Source organism: Salvelinus fontinalis, chromosome 11, assembly GCF_029448725.1.
Source record: "Salvelinus fontinalis isolate EN_2023a chromosome 11, ASM2944872v1, whole genome shotgun sequence".
Lineage (NCBI taxonomy): Eukaryota > Metazoa > Chordata > Actinopteri > Salmoniformes > Salmonidae > Salvelinus > Salvelinus fontinalis.
The window spans coordinates 5,012,565-5,033,107 of NC_074675.1; the positions used below are offsets into that span (position 1 = coordinate 5,012,565).

Here is a 20,543-nt window from a genome sequence, read left to right on the forward strand (position 1 = left end):
CTATTCACACCATATCTATCCTACACCAACTCACTACCTAACCTATTCACACCATATCTATCCTACACCAACTCACTACCTAACCTATTCACGCCATATCTATCCTACACCAACTCTCTACCTAACCTATTCACACCATATCTATCCTACACCAACTCTCTACCTAACCTATTCACACCATATCTATCCTACACCAACTCTCTACCTAACCTATTCACACCATATCTATCCTACACCAACTCTCTACCTAACCTATTCACGCCATATCTATCCTACACCAACTCTCTACCTAACCTATTCACGCCATATCTATCCTACACCAACTCACTACCTAACCTATTCACACCATATCTATCCAACACCAATTCCTTCAGATGAGCTTAACTATTGTTTTAAAATGTAACCTTTATTTAACTAGGCAAGTCAGTTAAGAACAAATTCTTGTTTACAATGACGACCTCCCCCGGCCAAACCCCAGACGTCGCTGGGCTAATTGTGCGCCGCCCTACAGGACTCCCAATCACGTCCGGATGTGATACAGCCTGGATTTGAACCAGGGACTGTAGTGACACCTCTTGCATTGAGATACAGTGCCTCAGACTGCTGCGCCACTCGGGAGCCCAACAACAGCCTGAAGGAAGCCTGTAGCTCTCTGTGTCTCCGAGGCCCTGAACGGTGCTCTGAACGGGGAACGGTGCTCTGAACGGTGAACGGTGCTCTGAACGGGGAACGGTGCTCTGAACGGGGAACGGTGCTCTGAACGGGGAACGGTGATCTGAACGGTGAACGGTGCTCTGAACGGGGAACGGTGCTCTGAACGGGGAACGGTGCTCTGAACGGGGAACGGTGCTCTGAACGGGGAACGGTGCTCTGAACGGGGAACGGTGCTCTGAACGGGGAACGGTGATCTGAACGGTGAACGGTGATCTGAACGGTGAACGGTGCTCTGAACGGTGATCTGAACGGTGCTCTGAACGGTGAACGGTGATCTGAACGGTGAACGGTGATCTGAGCGGTGCTTTCAGCTGTAACCACTCCCCTCTCCTCCATTTTGGATCATAATCAGGTGATTTGTCCCTCAGCTTCATTATTACTGTAGCAGAACAGAGAAGTGCAGGTTCAAGGTACAGTTACACACAGTATTACCCACACAGATCACTAAACACTAGAGTCTCTCTCTGTCTCACTTTATTACCCACACAGATCACTAAACACTAGAGTCTCTCTCTGTCTCACTTTATTACCCACACAGATCACTAAACACTAGAGTCTCTCTCTGTCTCACTTTATTACCCACACAGATCACTAAACACTAGAGTCTCTCTCTGTCTCACTTTATTACCCACACAGATCACTAAACACTAGAGTCTGTCTGTCTGTCTGTCTGTCTGTCTGTCTGTCTGTCTGTCTGTCTGTCTGTCTGTCTGTCTGTCTGTCTGTCTCTCTCTCTCTCTGTCTCTCTCTCTCTCTCTCTCTCTCTCTCTCTCTCTCTCTCTCTCTCTCTCTCTCTCTCTCTCTCTCTCTCTCTCTCTCTCTCTCTCTCTCTCTCTCTCTCTCTCTCTGTTATCATCTGCTGTAATACTGGTGCTTCTAGTCTGTCTCTCCTCTGATGCACACAACGCTACATCCTTTTTCCATATTAGAGAGGAGAAGACAAGATGTGATCTGTGTCCCACATGGCACCCTATTCCCAAAACAGTGCACTACTTTTGACCAGGGCTCATGTCTAAAGTAGTGCACTACGTAGGGAATAGGGTGCAATCTGGAAGGCAGCCATGGTCTCGGAGGATGGTGTGACTTCTGACACTGCATGTCTGTTGCATGCCGTAGATTTCTCTGAGACAGAGACAGAGTCCCAAATGGAAATCTATTCCCTACAGACAGAGGCTGAGTCCCAAATGGAAATCTATTCCCTACAGACAGAGGCTGAGTCCCAAATGGAAATCTATTCCCTACAGACAGAGACTGAGTCCCAAATGGAACTCTATTCCCTACAGACAGAGACTGAGTCCCAAATGGAACTCTATTCCCTACAGACAGAGACTGAGTCCCAAATGGAACTCTATTCCCTACAGACAGAGGCTGCTTTCCAAATGGAACTCTATTCCCTACAGACAGAGATTGTGTTCCAAATGGAACTCTATTCCCTACAGACAGAGACTGAGTCCCAAATGGAACTCTATTCCCTACAGACAGAGGTTGCGTTCCAAATGGAACTCTATTCCCTACAGACAGAGGCTGAGTCCCAAATGGAACTCTATTCCCTACAGACAGAGGCTGAGTCCCAAATGGAACTCTATTCCCTACAGACAGAGACTGAGTCCCAAATGGAACTCTATTCCCTACAGACAGAGGCTGAGTCCCAAATGGAACTCTATTCCCTACAGACAGAGACTGAGTCCCAAATGGAACTCTATTCCCTACAGACAGAGACTGAGTCCCAAATGGAACTCTATTCCCTACAGACAGAGACTGAGTCCCAAATGGAAATATATTCCTTACAGACAGAGGCTGAGTCCCAAATGGAACTCTATTCCCTACAGGCAGAGGCTGAGTCCCAAATGGAAATCTATTCCCTACAGACAGAGGCTGAGTCCCAAATGGAAATCTATTCCCTACAGACAGAGGCTGAGTCCCAAATGGAACTCTATTCCCTACAGACAGAGGCTGAGTCCCAAATGGAACTCTATTCCCTACAGACAGAGGCTGAGTCCCAAATGGAACTCTATTCCCTACAGACAGAGGCTGAGTCCCAAATGGAACTCTATTCCCTACAGACAGAGACTGCTTTCCAAATGGAACTCTATTCCCTACAGACAGAGGCTGAGTCCCAAATGGAACTCTATTCCCTACAGACAGAGACTGCTTTCCAAATGGAACTCTATTCCCTACAGACAGAGGCTGAGTCCCAAATGGAACACTATTCCCTACAGACAGAGGCTGAGTCCCAAATGGAACTCTATTCCCTACAGACAGAGGCTGAGTCCCAAATGGAACACTATTCCCTACAGACAGAGACTGATTCCCAAATGGAACTCTATTCCCTACAGACAGAGGCTGAGTCCCAAATGGAACTCTATTCCCTACAGACAGAGGCTGAGTCCCAAATGGAACACTATTCCCTACAGACAGAGGCTGAGTCCCAAATGGAACTCTATTCCCTACAGACAGAGGTTGAGTCCCAAATGGAACTCTATTCCCTACAGACAGAGGCTGAGTCCCAAATGGAACTCTATTCCCTACAGACAGAGGCTGAGTTCCAAATGGAACTCTATTCCCTACAGACAGAGGCTGAGTCCCAAATGGAACTCTATTCCCTACAGACAGAGGCTGAGTCCCAGATGGAACTCTATTCCCTACAGACAGAGACTGCATTCCAAATGGAACTCTATTCCCTTCATAGTGCACTTACATTTGACTCGGGCCCTAACATAACAGGAGGTTGATGACACCTTAATCAGGGAGGACGGGCATGTGGTAATAGCAGGAGCAGAGTAAGTGTGTAATGGTATTAAATACATCAAAGACATGGTTTCCATGGTGTTTGATACCATTCCATTTACTCTGTTCCAGCCATTATTGTGAGCCGTCCTCCACTCAGCGGCCTCCACTGTGCCCTACGGACCCTGGTCAAATATAGTGCACTATATAGGGAATAGGGTGCCAGCTGACAGAAGGTGAAATACTGGAGGTGTACGACTCATTAAGAACTGGTTAAGTAACAATGTAATAACTCCCAGATCCTACAGACTAGAATGTAATAACTCTCAGATACTACAGACTAGAATGTAATAACTCTCAGATACTACAGACTAGAATGTAATAACTCTCAGATACTACAGACTAGAATGTAATAACTCTCAGATACTACAGACTAGAATGTAATAACTCTCAGATACTACAGACTAGAATGTAATAACTATCAGATACTACAGACTAGAATGTAATAACTCTCAGATACTACAGACTAGAATGTAATAACTCTCAGATACTACAGACTAGAATGTAATAACTCTCAGATACTACAGACTAGAATGTAATAACTCTCAGATACTACAGACTAGAATGTAATAACTCTCATACTACAGACTAGAATGTAATAACTCTCAGATACTACAGACTAGAATGTAATAACTATCAGATACTACAGACTAGAATGTAATAACTCTCAGATACTACAGACTAGAATGTAATAACTCTCAGATACTACAGACTAGAATGTAATTACTCTCAGATACTACAGACTAGAATGTAATTACTCTCAGATACTACAGACTAGAATGTAATAACTCTCAGATACTACAGACTAGAATGTAATAACTCTCAGATACTACAGACTAGAATGTAATAACTCTCAGATACTACAGACTAGAATGTAATAACTCTCAGATACTACAGACTAGAATGTAATTACTCTCAGATACTACAGACTAGAATGTAATAACTCTCAGATACTACAGACTAGAATGTAATAGCTCTCAGATACTACACACTAGAATGTAATAACTCTCAGATACTACAGACTAGAATGTAATGACTCAATTTCTTGATTTGGTGTCAGTTATACACCGATAACACAAATCCATCAAAGAACAGAGTATTCTGGTTCTGCTGTAATAGGTCTTGGAAAGTGACAGTGTTCTGGTTCTGCTGTAAACGGTCTTGTAAAGTGACAGAGTGTTCTGGTTCTGCTGTAATAGGTCTTGGAAAGTGACAGTGTTCTGGTTCTGCTGTAATAGGTCTTGGAACGTGACAGTGTTCTGGTTCTGCTGTAATAGGTCTTGGAAAGTGACAGAGGGTTCTGGTTCTGCTGTAATAGGTCTTGTAAAGTGACAGAGTGTTCTGGTTCTGCTGTAATAGGTCTTGTAAAGTGACAGTGTTCTGGTTCTGCTGTAATAGGTCTTGGAAAGTGACAGAGTGTTCTGGTTCTGCTGTAATAGGTCTTGGAAAGTGACAGAGTGTTCTGGTTCTGCTGTAGTAGGTCTTGGAACGTGACAGAGGGTTCTGGTTCTGCTGTAATAGGTCTTGGAAAGTGACAGAGGGTTCTGGTTCTGCTGTAGTAGGTCTTGTAAAGTGACAGAGTGTTCTGGTTCTGCTGTAATAGGTCTTGTAAAGTGACCGTGTTCTGGTTCTGCTGTAATAGGTCTTGTAAAGTGACCGTGTTCTGGTTCTGCTGTAATAGGTCTTGGAAAGTGACAGTGTTCTGGTTCTGTTGTACTAGGTCTTGGAAAGTGACAGAGTGTTCTGGTTCTGTTGTACTAGGTATTGGAAAGTGACAGAGTGTTCTGGTTCTGCTGTAGTAGGTCTTGGAACGTGACAGAGGGTTCTGGTTCTGCTGTAATAGGTCTTGGAACGTGACAGAGAGTTCTGGTTCTGCTGTAATAGGTCTTGGAAAGTGACAGTGTTCTGGTTCTGCTGTAATATGTCTTGGAATGTGACAGAGGGTTCTGGTTCTGCTGTAATAGGTCTTGGAAAGTGACAGTGTTCTGGTTCTGTTGTAATAGGTCTTGGAAAGTGACAGAGGGTTCTGGTTCTGCTGTAATAGGTCTTGGAAAGTGACAGAGTGTTCTGGTTCTGCTGTAATAGGTCTTGGAAAGTGACAGAGTGTTCTGGTTCTGCTGTAGTAGGTCTTGGAACGTGACAGAGGGTTCTGGTTCCGCTGTAATAGGTCTTGGAAAGTGACAGTGTTCTGGTTCTGCTGTAATAGGTCTTGTAAAGTGACAGTGTTCTGGTTCTGCTGTAATAGGTCTTGGAAAGTGACAGAGTGTTCTGGTTCTGCTGTAATAGGTCTTGGAAAGTGACAGTGTTCTGGTTCTGCTGTAATAGGTCTTGTAAAGTGACAGAGGGTTCTGGTTCTGCTGGAATAGGTCTTGGAAAGTGACAGAGTGTTCTGGGTCTGCTGTAGTAGGTCTTGGAAAGTGACTTCAAGATAAACCAACCGGCGTGATGAAAATACAGCCACAGTGAATGAAGACAAACGTACAAAATGTTTTAAAAATCCATGTGAATGAATATCCCACCGCCAAAGCAGCTCTACATGTGTTTAAATGGGAAGTTACACCGTTGATCCACTACCATCTGAGATGCTGTCTACACTCTACATGTGTTTAAATGGGAAGTTACACCGTTGATCCACTACCATCTGAGATGCTGTCTACACTCTACATGTGTTTTAATGGCAAGTTACTCCGTTGATCCACTACCATCTGAAATGCTGTCTACACTCTACATGTGTTTTAATGGCAAGTTACACTGTTGATCCACTACCATCTGAAATGCTGTCTACACTCTACATGTGTTTTAATGGCAAGTTACTCCGTTGATCCACTACCATCTGAGATGCTGTCTACACTCTACATGTGTTTTAATGGCAAGTTACTCCGTTGATCCACTACCATCTGAAATGCTGTCTACACTCTACATGTGTTTTAATGGCAAGTTACTCCGTTGATCCACTACCATCTGAAATGCTGTCTACACTCTACACGCAGCCAGTCAGTCAACGCATTACTTTCTCAAAGGCACACCAGCCAATGCTTCCATGTGCTTGAGTGAGCATGTTGCTATGCTGCGGTAGGGTAGGCCTAACTAGCAGTGATGGAGGGAGGCTGGACTTGGAGCCAATGGTAACTCAGAGCTGTACCAATGCCCCCAGGCTCCAGCATCTCTTCTCTCTGACTAGAAACAGTCTGTATACGCCTGCCGGTCTCTCCCCTCCTCAGAGCTGATAACTGGGGTACAGAGAAAAAGACAGCATGGTGGATCGTAAGCTTTGTCCAAAATTCCACCCTATTCCCTGTATAGTGCACTACTTTGGACCAGAGCACCCTTATCTGATTATTCACTCTTCATGCAATGACTAATGACTGATGTGCATTTAAGACACAGAACAGCTCTAGGTTGGAAGGGAAGGAGAGACGGCAGCAGCCTCCCAAAACAGCCGTATGTCATCGAAGCTCTGTTACGTTGTTAGTGTCTGTAGAACGAGGTGGACGGATGGTGCGTGTGAGCAGAAGGCTGAACAACACAGGCTGTGTTTATACTGTAGTAGTCTCATCTCTTTCCATCTGCCTCAGGAACCATCACGTCTCACCAGAGGGTGAGTGCTGTGGGCCGCGGCGGGCGCAAGTCTGATTGAAATGGATGTTTGATTTGTTTTGAAGGTCATAGTAAGTAGAGCAGGGACCTTTCAGTCATAGAGCAAGACATGTCTGTTTATCTGTTTAGAGTAGTATTCATCTAGCCTGGTTCCCAGATCTGTTTGTGCTGTCTTGCCAACTCCTACTGTATATGGATACTGTCATGGTGACATAGATCAATATAGGAGCTGGCAAGACAGCACAAACAGATCTGTAACCAGGCTAGTAATCTGCAGTGGGCTGGCACTGTAAGTCTCTTGAGCACTTCTCCCGGCCCCTATGGAGCTCTTGACCAGGCTGCTGGTGGCTCACTATAGCCTCGTCCCAAATGGCACCCTACTCCCTATACACTGCACTACGTTTGACCAGAGCCTATACATTGCACTACGTTTGACCAGAGCCTTATGGAGCCATTGGGAACGTCATGTAACGATAGTCATTTCCGTCCTCTTCGTCGGACGAGGAGAGGCGAGAAGGATCGGACCAATATGCAGCGTATTGTGAAGACATAATGATTTATTAAATTAAGACGAACACGAAGAACACTTGAACAAACTACAAAATAACAAACGACGTAAACAGACCTGAACATGAGAACTTACAGACAACGAAGAACGCAAGAACAGGAACAAACGAAACAGTCCCGTGTGGCACAAACACTGACATAGGAACAATCATCCACAAACAAACAGTGTGAACAGCCTACCTTAATATGGTTCTCAATCAGAGGAAACATAAAACACCTGCCCCTGATTGAGAACCATATCAGGCTAATTGAAAAGAACCCAACATAGAAACACATAACATAGAATGCCCACCCAGCTCACGTCCTGACCAACTAAACAAAGACAAAACAAAGGAAATAAGGTCAGGAACGTGACACGTCACCCATCCCTCTTCCTCCCCGCTGGTCTCCTTGCTTGGTAACCCATCCCTCTTCCTTCCCGCGGGTCGTCTTGCTTGGTAACCCATCCCTCTTCCTCCCCGCAATCTATAATTAGGAGTCCTGTTATCAGATGATCCTTACCCCTTAACCAGGTCACAGGCATAGTGAGGTAACTTGAGAATCATACAACCAGGCCAAAGGCATTGTGACGTAACATGAGAAGCATACAACCAGGCCACAGGCATTGTGAGGTAACATGAGAAGCATACAACCAGGCCACAGGCATTGTGAGGTAACATGAGAAGCATATAACCAGGCCACAGGCATTGTGAGGTAACTTGAGAAGCATACAACCAGGCCACAGGCATTGTGAGGTAACATGAGAAGCATATAACCAGGCCACAGGCATTGTGACGTAACTTGAGAAGCAAACAACCAGGCCACAGGCATTGTGACGTAACATGAGAAGCAAACAACCAGGCCACAGGCATTGTGAGGTCATTTGAGAAGCAAACAACCAGGCCACAGGCATTGTGAGGTAACTTGAGAAGCAAACAACCAGGCCACAGGCAATGTGAGGTCATTTGAGAAGCAAACAACCAGGCCACAGGCATTGTGAGGTAACTTGAGAAGCAAACAACCAGGCCACAGGCATTGTGAGGTAACTTGAGAAGCAAACAACCAGGCCACAGGCATTGTGAGGTAACTTGAGAAGCAAACAACCAGGCCACAGGCATTGTGAGGTAACTTGAGAAGCAAACAACCAGGCCACAGGCATTGTGAGGTCATTTGAGAAGCAAACAACCAGGCCACAGGCATTGTGAGGTCATTTGAGAGGCATACAACCAGGCCACAGGCATTGTGAGGTCATTTGAGAGGCATACAACCAGGCCACAGGCATTGTGAGGTCATTTGAGAGGCATACAACCAGGCCACAGGCATTGTGAGGTAATATGAGATTCACTGGGTGTTTAAATAAGAGCCTGGGGATCTTGCGTGACTAAAGAGACATCCATATTGATCACAGCACTTTATGTTTCCTGAGTGGAAGGAACCAACTTTCATCAATATCATACGACAACAACTGCTCTTAGTCCTATAGTAATAAAGTCATATGAGCAGAAGCTGGAGTCTTATATCTCCCTCACTAACTTTAAGCATCAGCTGTCAGAGCAGCTTACCGATCATTGCACCTGTACATAGCCCATCTGTATATAGCCCACCCAACTACCTCATCCCCATATCGTTTTGTTTTCTCCTTAGCACCCCAGTATCTCTACTTGCACATTCATCTTCTGTACATCTATAAATTCATCTTCACATTCATCTTCTGTACATCTATAAATTCTCAATTGTAATTATTTCGCCACTATGGCCTATTTATGTCCTTACCTCCCTAATCTTACTACATTTGCACACCCTCTATATACATTTTTCTATTGTGTTATTGACTGTACGCTTGTTTATTCCATGTGTAACTCTGTGTTTGTGTCGCACTGCTTTGTCTTTTCTTAGCCAGGTTGCAGTTGTAAATGAGAACTTGTTCTCAACTGGAGCACATGGTTAAATAAAGGTGAAATAAAATATATGTATATATATATATATATACAGTATATACTACTAATACCTGGACTAAGTCATGTAGTGACTACACAGATAGAAGATCAACTTGGTGTCTCCCGGATGAGGTAGGGAAGTTACATTCATCCACAACTGACAGGTCATCAGAGCATCTAAATACCTGAAGCCGTTGTCCATCCAAACCTCCTGCAGTCCAGTGAGTTGATACAGACTGGAGGCTGCTGTTTCTGATTGGCTAAGGCTTTACACCAGTCACTACTGGGTCTGTTTCTGATTGGCTAAGGCTTTACACTAGTCACTACTGGGTCTGTTTCTGATTGGCTAAGGCTTTACACTAGTCACTACTGGGTCTGTTTCTGATTGGCTATGGCTTTGCCCTAGTCACTACTGGGTCTGTTTCTGATTGGCTAAGGCTTTACACTAGTCACTACTGGGTCTGTTTCTGATTGGCTATGGCTTTGCACTAGTCACTACTGGGTCTGTTTCTGATTGGCTTAGGCTTTACACTAGTCACTACTGGGTCTGTTTCTGATTGGCTAAGGCTTTACACTAGTCACTACTGGGTCTGTTTCTGATTGGCTAAGGCTTTGCCCTAGTCACTACTGGGTCTGTTTCTGATTGGCTAAGGCTTTGCCCTAGTCACTACTGGGTCTGTTTCTGATTGGCTAAGGCTTTACACTAGTCACTACTGGGTCTGTTTCTGATTGGCTAAGGCTTTGCCCTAGTCACTACTGGGTCTGTTTCTGATTGGCTAAGGCTTTACACTAGTCACTACTGGGTCTGTTTCTGATTGGCTAAGGCTTTGCCCTAGTCACTACTGGGTCTGTTTCTGATTGGCTAAGGCTTTGCCCTAGTCACTACTGGGTCTGTTTCTGATTGGCTAAGGCTTTACACTAGTCACTACTGGGTCTGTTTCTGATTGGCTAAGGCTTTGCCCTAGTCACTACTGGGTCTGTTTCTGATTGGCTAAGGCTTTACACTAGTCACTACTGGGTCTGTTTCTGATTGGCTAAGGCTTTACACTAGTCACTACTGGGTCTATTTCTGATTGGCTAATGCTTTACACCAGTCACTACTAGGTCTGTTTCTGATTGGCTAAGGCTTTACACTAGTCACTACTGGGTCTGTTACTGATTGGCTAAGGCTTTACAATAGTCACTACTGGGTCTGTTTCTGATTGGCTAAGGCTTTACACTAGTCACTACTGGGACTGTTTCTGATTGGCTAAGGCTTTACACTAGTCACTACTGGGTCTTTCTGATTGGCTAAGGGTTTACACTAGTCACTACTAGGTCTGTTTCTGATTGGCTAAGGCTTTACACTAGTCACTACTGGGTCTGTTACTGATTGGCTAAGGCTTTACAATAGTCACTACTGGGTCTGTTTCTGATTGGCTAAGGCTTTACATTAGTCACTACTGGGACTGTTTCTGATTGGCTAAGGCTTTACACTAGTCACTACTGGGTCTTTCTGATTGGCTAAGGGTTTACACTAGTCACTACTGGGTCTGTTTCTGATTGGCTAAGGCTTTACACTAGTCACTTCTGGGTCTGTTTCTGATTGGCTAAGGCTTTGCCCTAGTCACTACTGGGTCTGTTTCTGATTGGCTAAGGCTTTACACTAGTCACTACTGGGTCTGTTTCTGAATGGCTAAGGCTTTGCACTAGTCACTACTGGGTCTGTTTCTGATTGGCTAAGGCTTTACACTAGTCACTACTGGGTCTGTTACTGATTGGCTAAGGCTTTACACTAGTCACTACTGGGTCTGTTTCTGATTGGCTAAGGCTTTACACTAGTCACTACTGGGACTGTTTCTGATTGGCTAAGGCTTTACACCAGTCACTACTAGGTCTGTTTCTGATTGGCTAAGGCTTTACACTAGTCACTACTGGGTCTGTTTCTGATTGGCTAAGGCTTTACACTAGTCACTACTGGGTCTATTTCTGATCGGCTGCTTTACACTAGTCACTACTGGGTCTGTTTCTGATTGGCTATGGCTTTGCACTAGTCACTACTGGGTCTATTTCTGATTGGCTAAGGCTTCACACTAGTCACTACTGGGACTGTTTCTGATTGGCTAAGGCTTTACACTAGTCACTACTGTCAGTCAACACTAGTGTCCACGCCATGGATGAGATATAGATTCAGAAGTGCTGTGAGGTGCACACACAGACAGACAGACAGACAGACAGACAGACAGACAGACAGCTCACGAGGCCCAGCCATGGCCTTAACAATGCATCACAGTCCCCATGATACATTCCTGCTGGTTCAGTTCACAGCAGGAACAGCACTACTTCAGCCATACGCAAAAACAAATGGCTCTTCATTTCACTTGTATTCAAACATAATGTGTGTATTATTACAGCCAATAGTGGATATACACTCCCATGGTCTTGTGAAGGCCAGTGTGTAAACTCATGCTGCCTATCTTTTTATTTCCTGGTTGCTTCAGGCTCTCTGTCGCTCTGCTGTTGATTTGCATGAAAGCAAAACTGCCATATCTGGGCCTCTTTTATTTATTTATTTCACCTTTATTTAACCAGGTTAGGCCAGTTGAGAACAAGTTCTCATTTACAACTGCGACCTGGCCAAGATAAAGCAAAGCAGTGAGACAAAAAACAACAACACAGAGTTACACATAAACAAACGTACAGTCAATAGCACAATAGAAACATCTATGTACAGTCTTTAAATGTAGAAGAGTAGGGAGGTAAGGCAATAAATAGGCCCTAGAGGCGAAAATAATTACAATTTAGCATTAATACTGGAGTGATAGATGTGCAGATGATGATGTGCAAGTAGAGATACTGGGGTGCAAAAGAGCAAGAGGGTAAATAATAATATGGGCATGAGGTAGTTGGGTGTGCTATTTACAGATTGGCTGTATTCAGGTAGAGTGATTGGTAATCTGTTCAGACAGCTGATGCCTAAAGTTAGAGAGGGAGATATAAGACTCCAGTTTCAGTGATTTTTGCAGTTCGCTCCAGTCATTGGCAGCAGAGAACTGAAAGGAAAGGCGGCCAAAGGAAGTGTTGGCTTTGGGGATGACCAGTGCAATATACCTGCTGGAGCGCGTGCTATGGGTGGGTGTTGCTATGGTGACCAGTGAGCTGAGATAAGGCGGGGCTTTACCTAGCAAAGACTTATAGATGACCTGGAGCCAGTGGGTTTGGCGATGGATATGTAGTGAGGGCCAGCCAACGAGAGCATACAGGTCACAGTGGTGGGTCGTATATGGGGTTTTGGTGACAAAACGGATGGCACTGTGATAGACTACATCCAGTTTGCTGAGTAGAGTGTTGGGGGCTATTTTGTAATTGACATCGCCCAAGTCAAGGATCGGTAGGATAGTCAGTTTTACAAGGGTATGTTTGGCAGCATGACTGAAGGAGGCTTTGTTGCAAAATAGGAAGCTGATTCTAGATTTAATTTTGGATTGGAGATGCTTAATGTGAGTCTGGAAGGAGAGTTTACAGTCTAACACCTAGGTATTTATAGTTGTCCACATATTCTAGGTCAGAAGCGTCCAGAGTGTGTGTGTGTGTGTGTGTGTGTGTGTGTGTGTGTGTGTGTGTGTGTGTGTGTGCGTGCGTGCGTGCGTGCGTGCGTGCGTGCGTGCGTGCGTGTGTGTGTGTGTGGTCACTCCTGAATCCTGACTCCTGTATGGTCAGGGCTGAGACTGGGGGAGTTGACGTTGAAGCAGCTAAACCCTCTAGTGGTCAGTACATTCGTCCATTCCACCAAGCTTCAATCCATAGTTCACTTCACTTGGGGAATATTGCAATAGTTTGCAGCCTGCCAGACATCCTCCATGCCGTATTTTCAAGGTAGGTTACTAAACTAACACAGCACTAATTCAGTTCTAATAATTCAGATTCGTAAACGGTTTGCACTTAAATTGCACTCTAGCTCAACTCAAATCAGAGTTTATTTGTCACGTGCACCACAGGATACAACAGGAGTAAACAGCACAGTGAAATGCTTGCTGGTCAGCTCTTCCTTAACAATGCAATTATACTAGATCACCAAAAATAAAATGCAAACCTGAATAAGAAAGAACTCGAGAATAGAAGACAGGTCCGTATCAGTACCAACCAATGACAGACAGGTCCGGATCAGTACCAACCAATGACAGACAGGTCAGTATCAGTACCAACCAATGACAGACAGGTCAGTATCAGTACCAACCAATGACAGACAGGTCCGTATCAGTACCAACCAATAGAAGACAGGTCCGTATCAGTACCAACCAATGACAGACAGGTCCGTATCAGTACCAACCAATGACAGACAGGTCAGTATCAGTACCAACCAATGACAGACAGGTCAGTATCAGTTCCAACCAATAGAAGACAGGTCAGTATCAGTACCAACCAATGACAGACAGGTCAGTATCAGTTCCAACCAATAGAAGACAGGTCAGTATCAGTACCAACCAATGACAGACAGGTCAGTATCAGTACCAACCAATGACAGACAGGTCAGTATCAGTACCAACCAATGACAGACAGGTCAGTATCAGTACCAACCAATGACAGACAGGTCAGTATCAGTACCAACCAATAGAAGACAGGTCAGTATCAGTACCAACCAATAGAAGACAGGTCAGTATCAGTACCAACCAATGACAGACAGGTCAGTATCAGTACCAACCAATAGAAGACAGGTCAGTATCAGTACCAACCAATGACAGACAGGTCCGTATCAGTACCAACCAATGACAGACAGGTCAGCATCAGTACCAACCAATGGCAGACAGGTCAGTATCAGTACCAACCAATGACAGACAGGTCAGTATCAGTACCAACCAATGACAGACAGGGCAGTATCAGTACCAACCAATGACAGACAGGGCAGTATCAGTACCAACCAATGGCAGACAGGTCAGTATCAGTACCAACCAATGGCAGACAGGTCAGTATCAGTACCAACCAATGACAGACAGGTCAGTCTCAGTACCAACCAATGACAGACAGGTCAGTATCAGTACCAACCAATAAAAGGGATCGTTGTAGTCCTGTGAGAACGAATAACACAACGGTTTAGTAAAGTTGACGAACTAAATGTGTAAATCCAAAATGTCATGAATCTGTAACAGATGAAACACAGTTGTACCCCTTTGCAGTCTGAAACAGCTGCAACTCAAACAGTAATGAGAGAGTCTGCGTACTAAAAGCTCACTGTTGAAATAATGTACAATAGGGATTTTAGTTGCTGTTGTCTAAAGAGAATGCATGTTGAAGTCCCATAGTGTGTTTCCTGGAGGTCTCATTATGGGCTTGTGTATGTTAGACACATTAGTGGTTCAGCGGGGCACCAACGTGGGGCACCAAAGTGCGGTAGAGTATCATATGTAGATTGGGCTATACAGACTATTCTGACGTGCAAACCGATGTTTAATTTCAGAATTAGAAAAGATTGTGGTTAGGGGGGGGTCAAGTGTTTGGTTAAGGTTTAGGGTTAAGGTAAAGTTCTGTTTTAGGTTTTGGATAGTTGTAAGTCAGGAAAGTCCTTATAGCTCTTCCTATCACGTTGTACTAATTAATGGGGTGGTTGGGTTTGGGTTAGTGATCGCCAAGTGGCCAAGAGGACTTCCCTGATGAAGGATGTCTGTCGGTTCCCGCTGGAACAGACTGGTGGTGCGTCGCCAGCTTAGCAACGGAACCAACCACATCTCACGCTCATTAGTGAGAGAGAGAGAGAGAGAGAGGTGGATGAGTGCAAGGACGATAGATAAGGAGAAGGCGACACCCAAACTTGTTGACCGACTTTGTATTTACTGTGTATGTGAGAGAGAATGATGCCGCTCCTTCTGCATCTAACGTTCGAATGTTGCTGGTGTTGAAAAGAAAAAACACGGAGTTTTTGTTGTAGTATTGCTCGACGGTAGCCTAGCGTTGGATATTTTTTTTGTATCTATAGGTTCGTGTTTTTTGGGTTGCATTTCCAAGCGATGGTGGCAGCAGAAGCAACATTTCAGCTGGTGTTTATGGAAGACTTTCCAGTTTTGCAGAGTTGCACGTTGCGAATGCAAGACTGGATGTAGCTGATTGGAGTAGCGAAATTGGTGATCACACAGCCGAGTGGGAGGAGGGGAGATTCTGAAGTGGGGTTTTCTGTGTGTGACTCTCCAGCGGCCATGTTATCCAAGAAGCCGTACGCTGCCGTCTACCCAACTGGTAAGGAACAACAATATGGAGCCGAACGGGCTAAACAATACGGTTAAACTCACTTTGATCGCCGGCGGAATATTGTTGATGGATTTTATGCCTTTTTGTCGGGTCCTTTGTAACAAGTTTATTACACGTTTACGCCGAGTCTTGCTTCGGGTTTCCCTGGTCTGTTGACGAGGGGGTAGCCTTTGCTAAAATAGTGTATCCCTGCTCTATGTTTTGAGCAGTTAATGGCGATATATTCGGGGATTGTTTTTCCTTCTCTAAAGCCTGAAGTGTGCTGTTTGAAAAACCAAAGTCAAATGCTGGTGTGTTATTTATCCCATATGACAGTATGTGTGTCAGAGAGAACACAGGTTTATTTCTGCAAGCACGACGGAATCATATGCCCACTGGTTTCTGTGACTGGTTGGCTGTGTTGTTTTTTACGATCTCTATATGCTACACGACTATGGGGCGCAAAAGGATCTACAACCAGGGTAGCCTACATTCTGGCGGTCATCATCTGTTGTTCCAAGCACAAATAATGTGGAATTAGGCTTCCTGTTTGCCGAAGCCATTGTCGCAAAGGAGGATTTACACCTAAAATGACCCCCAAATGCCTGCTTAAATGACTATCCTTAAAAGGGATTACGGCAGAGTCCATAGCCTACTTTATAGCCTAATAACTCGTGAGGTAGCCTATGTGGGTAAATAGGCCCATTCAGATTAACCTCATTTCGTGTGTCATTTTGTACGATCTGCAGGCAAAGGGGGTGAGATCTGCCAGCTACAGTCTTCCCCCGGAATCGGAGTCGGGGGTCCCCGGGTCGGAGCAGCGACAGACCCGCCATCGCCCGTCACACTACCACCCCTCAGGAATATCAAGTCGCTCACGGTACGTAGCCTACGGAGCCCTGCTTGCCTTGTGGGTTGACTGTGGACTAAACATCGGGTTCTTCTGCCTATTGCAATGGATACAGTAGTTTAATTGAAACAGTGCATCGCTTACCTATAGGCTATAGAGACCGCAGGCAGGCTCCAGTAAAAACAGGTTTTGTTGCGAGCTGTTGCGAACAGGGAGGGTGGTCGTTACATGGTTGTTACAATGTAGCGCCGCGGTTTGATTTAGATTCAGCTAAACGAAATGCCACCATGTAACAAGTTGTCCTGCCACACGGTCACTTGAGGTGTACATTATAGGGCATAGCACGTGTAGGGTACAGCAGGCAATATATAGATATCAAGCTATATCATGTAATCCTAGATAACACGTACACTAGTAGCCTATGTCACGTGTGCTTATTGTGCTATTTATGACAGTGGAAGGGGTACACGGTATTCGTTCTTTACGGTGCTGTAACTTTTAAGAGGATCGTAGCAGACGGCATAGGCTAGGCTAGATTTCAAGCTTGGAGCTATAACGTTAGTTAGCCTACTCAGTAATACAGTTGCAACTTGCAAAAACCCAGACACCATATTTAGGATTTTTGTTGTGCGTGTCTACAGCGGTGTTGAGTTGACAGTTCGTGGGGGATGTTAGCATGTTGTCAGACTGGTATAAAATGTGAGGCCACACGAGAAGAGTCTTGTCTCGAAGCCAGGGCCAGTGTATTGTGTGTTGTTGTGTGTGTGTGTGGGGGGGGGGGGTAGCGGTAACGAACCCTTCCTTCCTGCTCGTGTTGGAACGCACATGGATTCGGAAATAGACGGTTCAGATTTAATATGAGTTTGCATGCTGTCGAAAAAGATGCCGTTTTATTTATTGTTAGGATAGTCACGTTGACAGAGATACTCAAGTAGCAGAGGCGATGTGTCTTGGGAGGTTGACACAACTCTTACTGTTGTACAGTGTAGCTACGGTAGTCAACTGATTTAGCCTACCGGATGTCTGCACATGACTTCAGACAGGGATGTCTTTATCTTATCAATCGAGACTATAAGGGACATATGTTGGGGGGTGTAAACATGAACCAAATGTTAACATGAAATGATATTGTAATGTTTAAATACTGGTGGATAGTTAGTCCAGCAGGATCTATAAGCGTGTCCTGAAGTAATGGAGGATTTGGACTCTAGCTCAATGAAGGAGGAGCCTCCATTGCTTTATTTAGCCCTTCCTTCAAATAGCTATAAATATAGACTCAGCCAGAAGGACTAGCTCAGCAGCTCAGCAGCTTTCTCCTGACAGAGGGTTTTATTGGGCCTTGTGTTTTATCTTGAACTATGATTTACGGAAAATAAAACCTGTCCAGGAAGTTCACCGGTCTCTGTGCTGAGAGGAACAGACATATTTCTCACCAGTCTCTGTGCTGAGAGGAACAGACATATTTCTCACCAGTCTCTGTGCTGTGAGGAACAGACATATTTCTCACCAGTCTCTGTGCTGAGAGGAACAGACATATTTCTCACCAGTCTCTGTCTCTGTGCTGAGAGGAACAGACATATTTCTCACCAGTCTCTGTGCTGTGCTGTGAGGAACAGACATATTTCTCACCAGTGTCTGTGCTGAGAGGAACAGACATATTTCTCACCAGTCTCTGTCTCTGTGCTGAGAGGAACAGACATATTTCTCACCAGTCTCTGTGCTGAGAGGAACAGACATATTTCTCACCAGTCTCTGTCTCTGTGCTGAGAGGAACAGACATATTTCTCACCAGTGTCTGTGCTGAGAGGAACAGACATATTTCTCACCAGTCTCTGTGCTGAGAGGAACAGACATATTTCTCACCAGTCTCTGTGCTGAGAGGAACAAACATATTTCTCACCAGTCTCTGTCTCTGTGCTGAGAGGAACAGACATATTTCTCACCAGTCTCTGTGCTGAGAGGAACAGACATATTTCTCACCAGTCTCTGTGCTGAGAGGAACAGACATATTTCTCACCAGTCTCTGTCTCTGTGCTGAGAGGAACAGACATATATCTCACCAGTCTCTGTCTCTGTGCTGTGAGGAACAGACATATATCTCACCAGTCTCTGTCTCTGTCCTGAGGGCAGCTATAATCAATGGTCATGCGTGTAACTCCACTGTTCTCTGAGTACTGATACTATTCCATCAGGTTATCTGTTCATTATCAGGTTCAGACAGTGTTATGTGTAATAACAATGTTGTATCATACATTCACCATGTCGCTCTCTGATCTACTCAATTATTTACCTCTAGTCATAAAGTCCATAGATTTGAACATAGATCTGACGACTCTGTAGAACTAACTTTCACTGGGAAGGGGGGGGGGGGGGGGGGGGTTGGTGCCCTTCCCAATACAATTGTGAGACAATATAGTCTATCAATCAGTAGTCTAATAAAGAATTATGCAACTTAATGCAGCTACGCTGGTGGTTGGAATCATGTTATTGCAGCTACGCTCTCTGTCAGGCCTGTCCTTTGTTCAAGTAGTCCTGGGGTCCATTCAAGTAGCTACGCTCCCTGTCAGGCCTGTCCTTTGTTCAAGTAGTCCTGGGGTCCATTCAAGTAGATATGCTCCCTGTCAGGCCTGTCCTTTGTTCAAGTATTCCTGGGGTCCATTCAAGTAGCTACGCTCTCTGTGAGGCCTGTCCTTTGTTCAAGTAGTCCTGTTGTCCATTCAAGTAGCTACGCTCTCTGTCAGGCCTGTCCTTTGTTCAAGTAGTCCTGGTGTCCATTCAAGTAGCCTCGCTCTCTGTCAGGTCTGTCCTTTGTTCAAGTAGTCCTGGTGTCCATTCAAGTAGCTACGCTCTCTGTCAGGCCTGTCCTTTGTTCAAGTAGTCCTGGTGTCCATTCAAGTAGCTACGCTCCCTGTCAGGCCTGTCCTTTGTTCAAGTAGTCCTGGGGTCCATTCAAGTAGCTACGCTCCCTGTCAGGCCTGTCCTTTGTTCAAGTAGTCCTGGGGTCCATTCAAGTAGCTACGCTCCCTGTCAGGCCTGTCCTTTGTTCAAGTAGTCCTGGTGTCCATTCAAGTAGCTACGCTCCCTGTCAGGCCTGTCCTTTGTTCAAGTAGTCCTGGGGTCCATTCAAGTAGCTACGCTCCCTGTCAGGCCTGTCCTTTTTTCAAGTAGTCCTGGGGTCCATTCAAGTAGCTACGCTCCCTGTCAGGCCTGTCCTTTGTTCAAGTAGTCCTGGGGTCCATTCAAGTAGCTACGCTCCCTGTCAGGCCTGTCCTTTGTTCAAGTAGTCCTGGGGTCCATTCAAGTAGCTACGCTCCCTGTCAGGCCTGTCCTTTGTTCAAGTAGTCCTGGTGTCCATTCAAGTAGCTACGCTCCCTGTCAGGCCTGTCCTTTGTTCAAGTAGTCCTGGTGTCCATTCAAGTAGCTACGCTCCCTGTGAGGCCTGTCCTTTGTTCAAGTAGTCCCGGGGTCCATTCCAGGCAGGTCACTGGCAGTAACAGTTGCTCCATGTGTTACAGACAGTCATTGTTCTCCAGAGAGGAGGAGGACAGAGACACAATAAGGTCACATGTTCAGGTGTTATTAGTGGTAGAATTGGCCCATCTAATGCTGTCAAGGTCGCTAGCTCTCTGTCCACTCAGTTCCTGACTGTTTTGTTTCTTCTCCTGTTTGTCCTGAACTGAACTAACCTCATTAGTGTTGACACAAACACATCTGTTCTGGTACCAGAACCTCTGCAATACAGAGAGGGGGTGAAGACATCTGTTCTGGTACCAGAACCTCTGCAATACAGAGAGGTGGTGAAGACATCTGTTCTGGTACCAGAACCTCTGCAATACAGAGAGGTGGTGAATACATCTGTTCTGGTACCAGAACCTCTGCAATACAGAGAGGGGGTGAAGACATCTGTTCTGGTA

At 45.2% G+C, this 20,543-nt stretch overlaps 2 protein-coding genes across 2 annotated transcripts in view; both read left to right on the forward strand.

Annotated features, from left to right (window-relative positions):
* The first annotated feature begins 15,265 nt into the window (after window positions 1–15,265).
* Window positions 15,266–20,543, forward strand: part of LOC129864906 (dual specificity tyrosine-phosphorylation-regulated kinase 2-like) — a 29,567-nt gene continuing 24,289 nt past the window's right edge. The window contains exons 1-2 of the mRNA XM_055937218.1: window positions 15,266–15,788; window positions 16,529–16,659. Coding sequence (XP_055793193.1) covers window positions 15,749–15,788; window positions 16,529–16,659 — 171 coding nt within the window. The 5' untranslated portion in view covers window positions 15,266–15,748. The remainder of the gene's footprint in view (window positions 15,789–16,528; window positions 16,660–20,543) is intronic.
* LOC129864907 (dual specificity tyrosine-phosphorylation-regulated kinase 2) overlaps window positions 16,582–20,543 on the forward strand; it is a 501,483-nt gene continuing 497,521 nt past the window's right edge. Inside the window, exon 1 of the mRNA XM_055937221.1 lies at window positions 16,582–16,659. The gene's annotated coding sequence lies outside the window, so the exon portion shown is untranslated. The remainder of the gene's footprint in view (window positions 16,660–20,543) is intronic.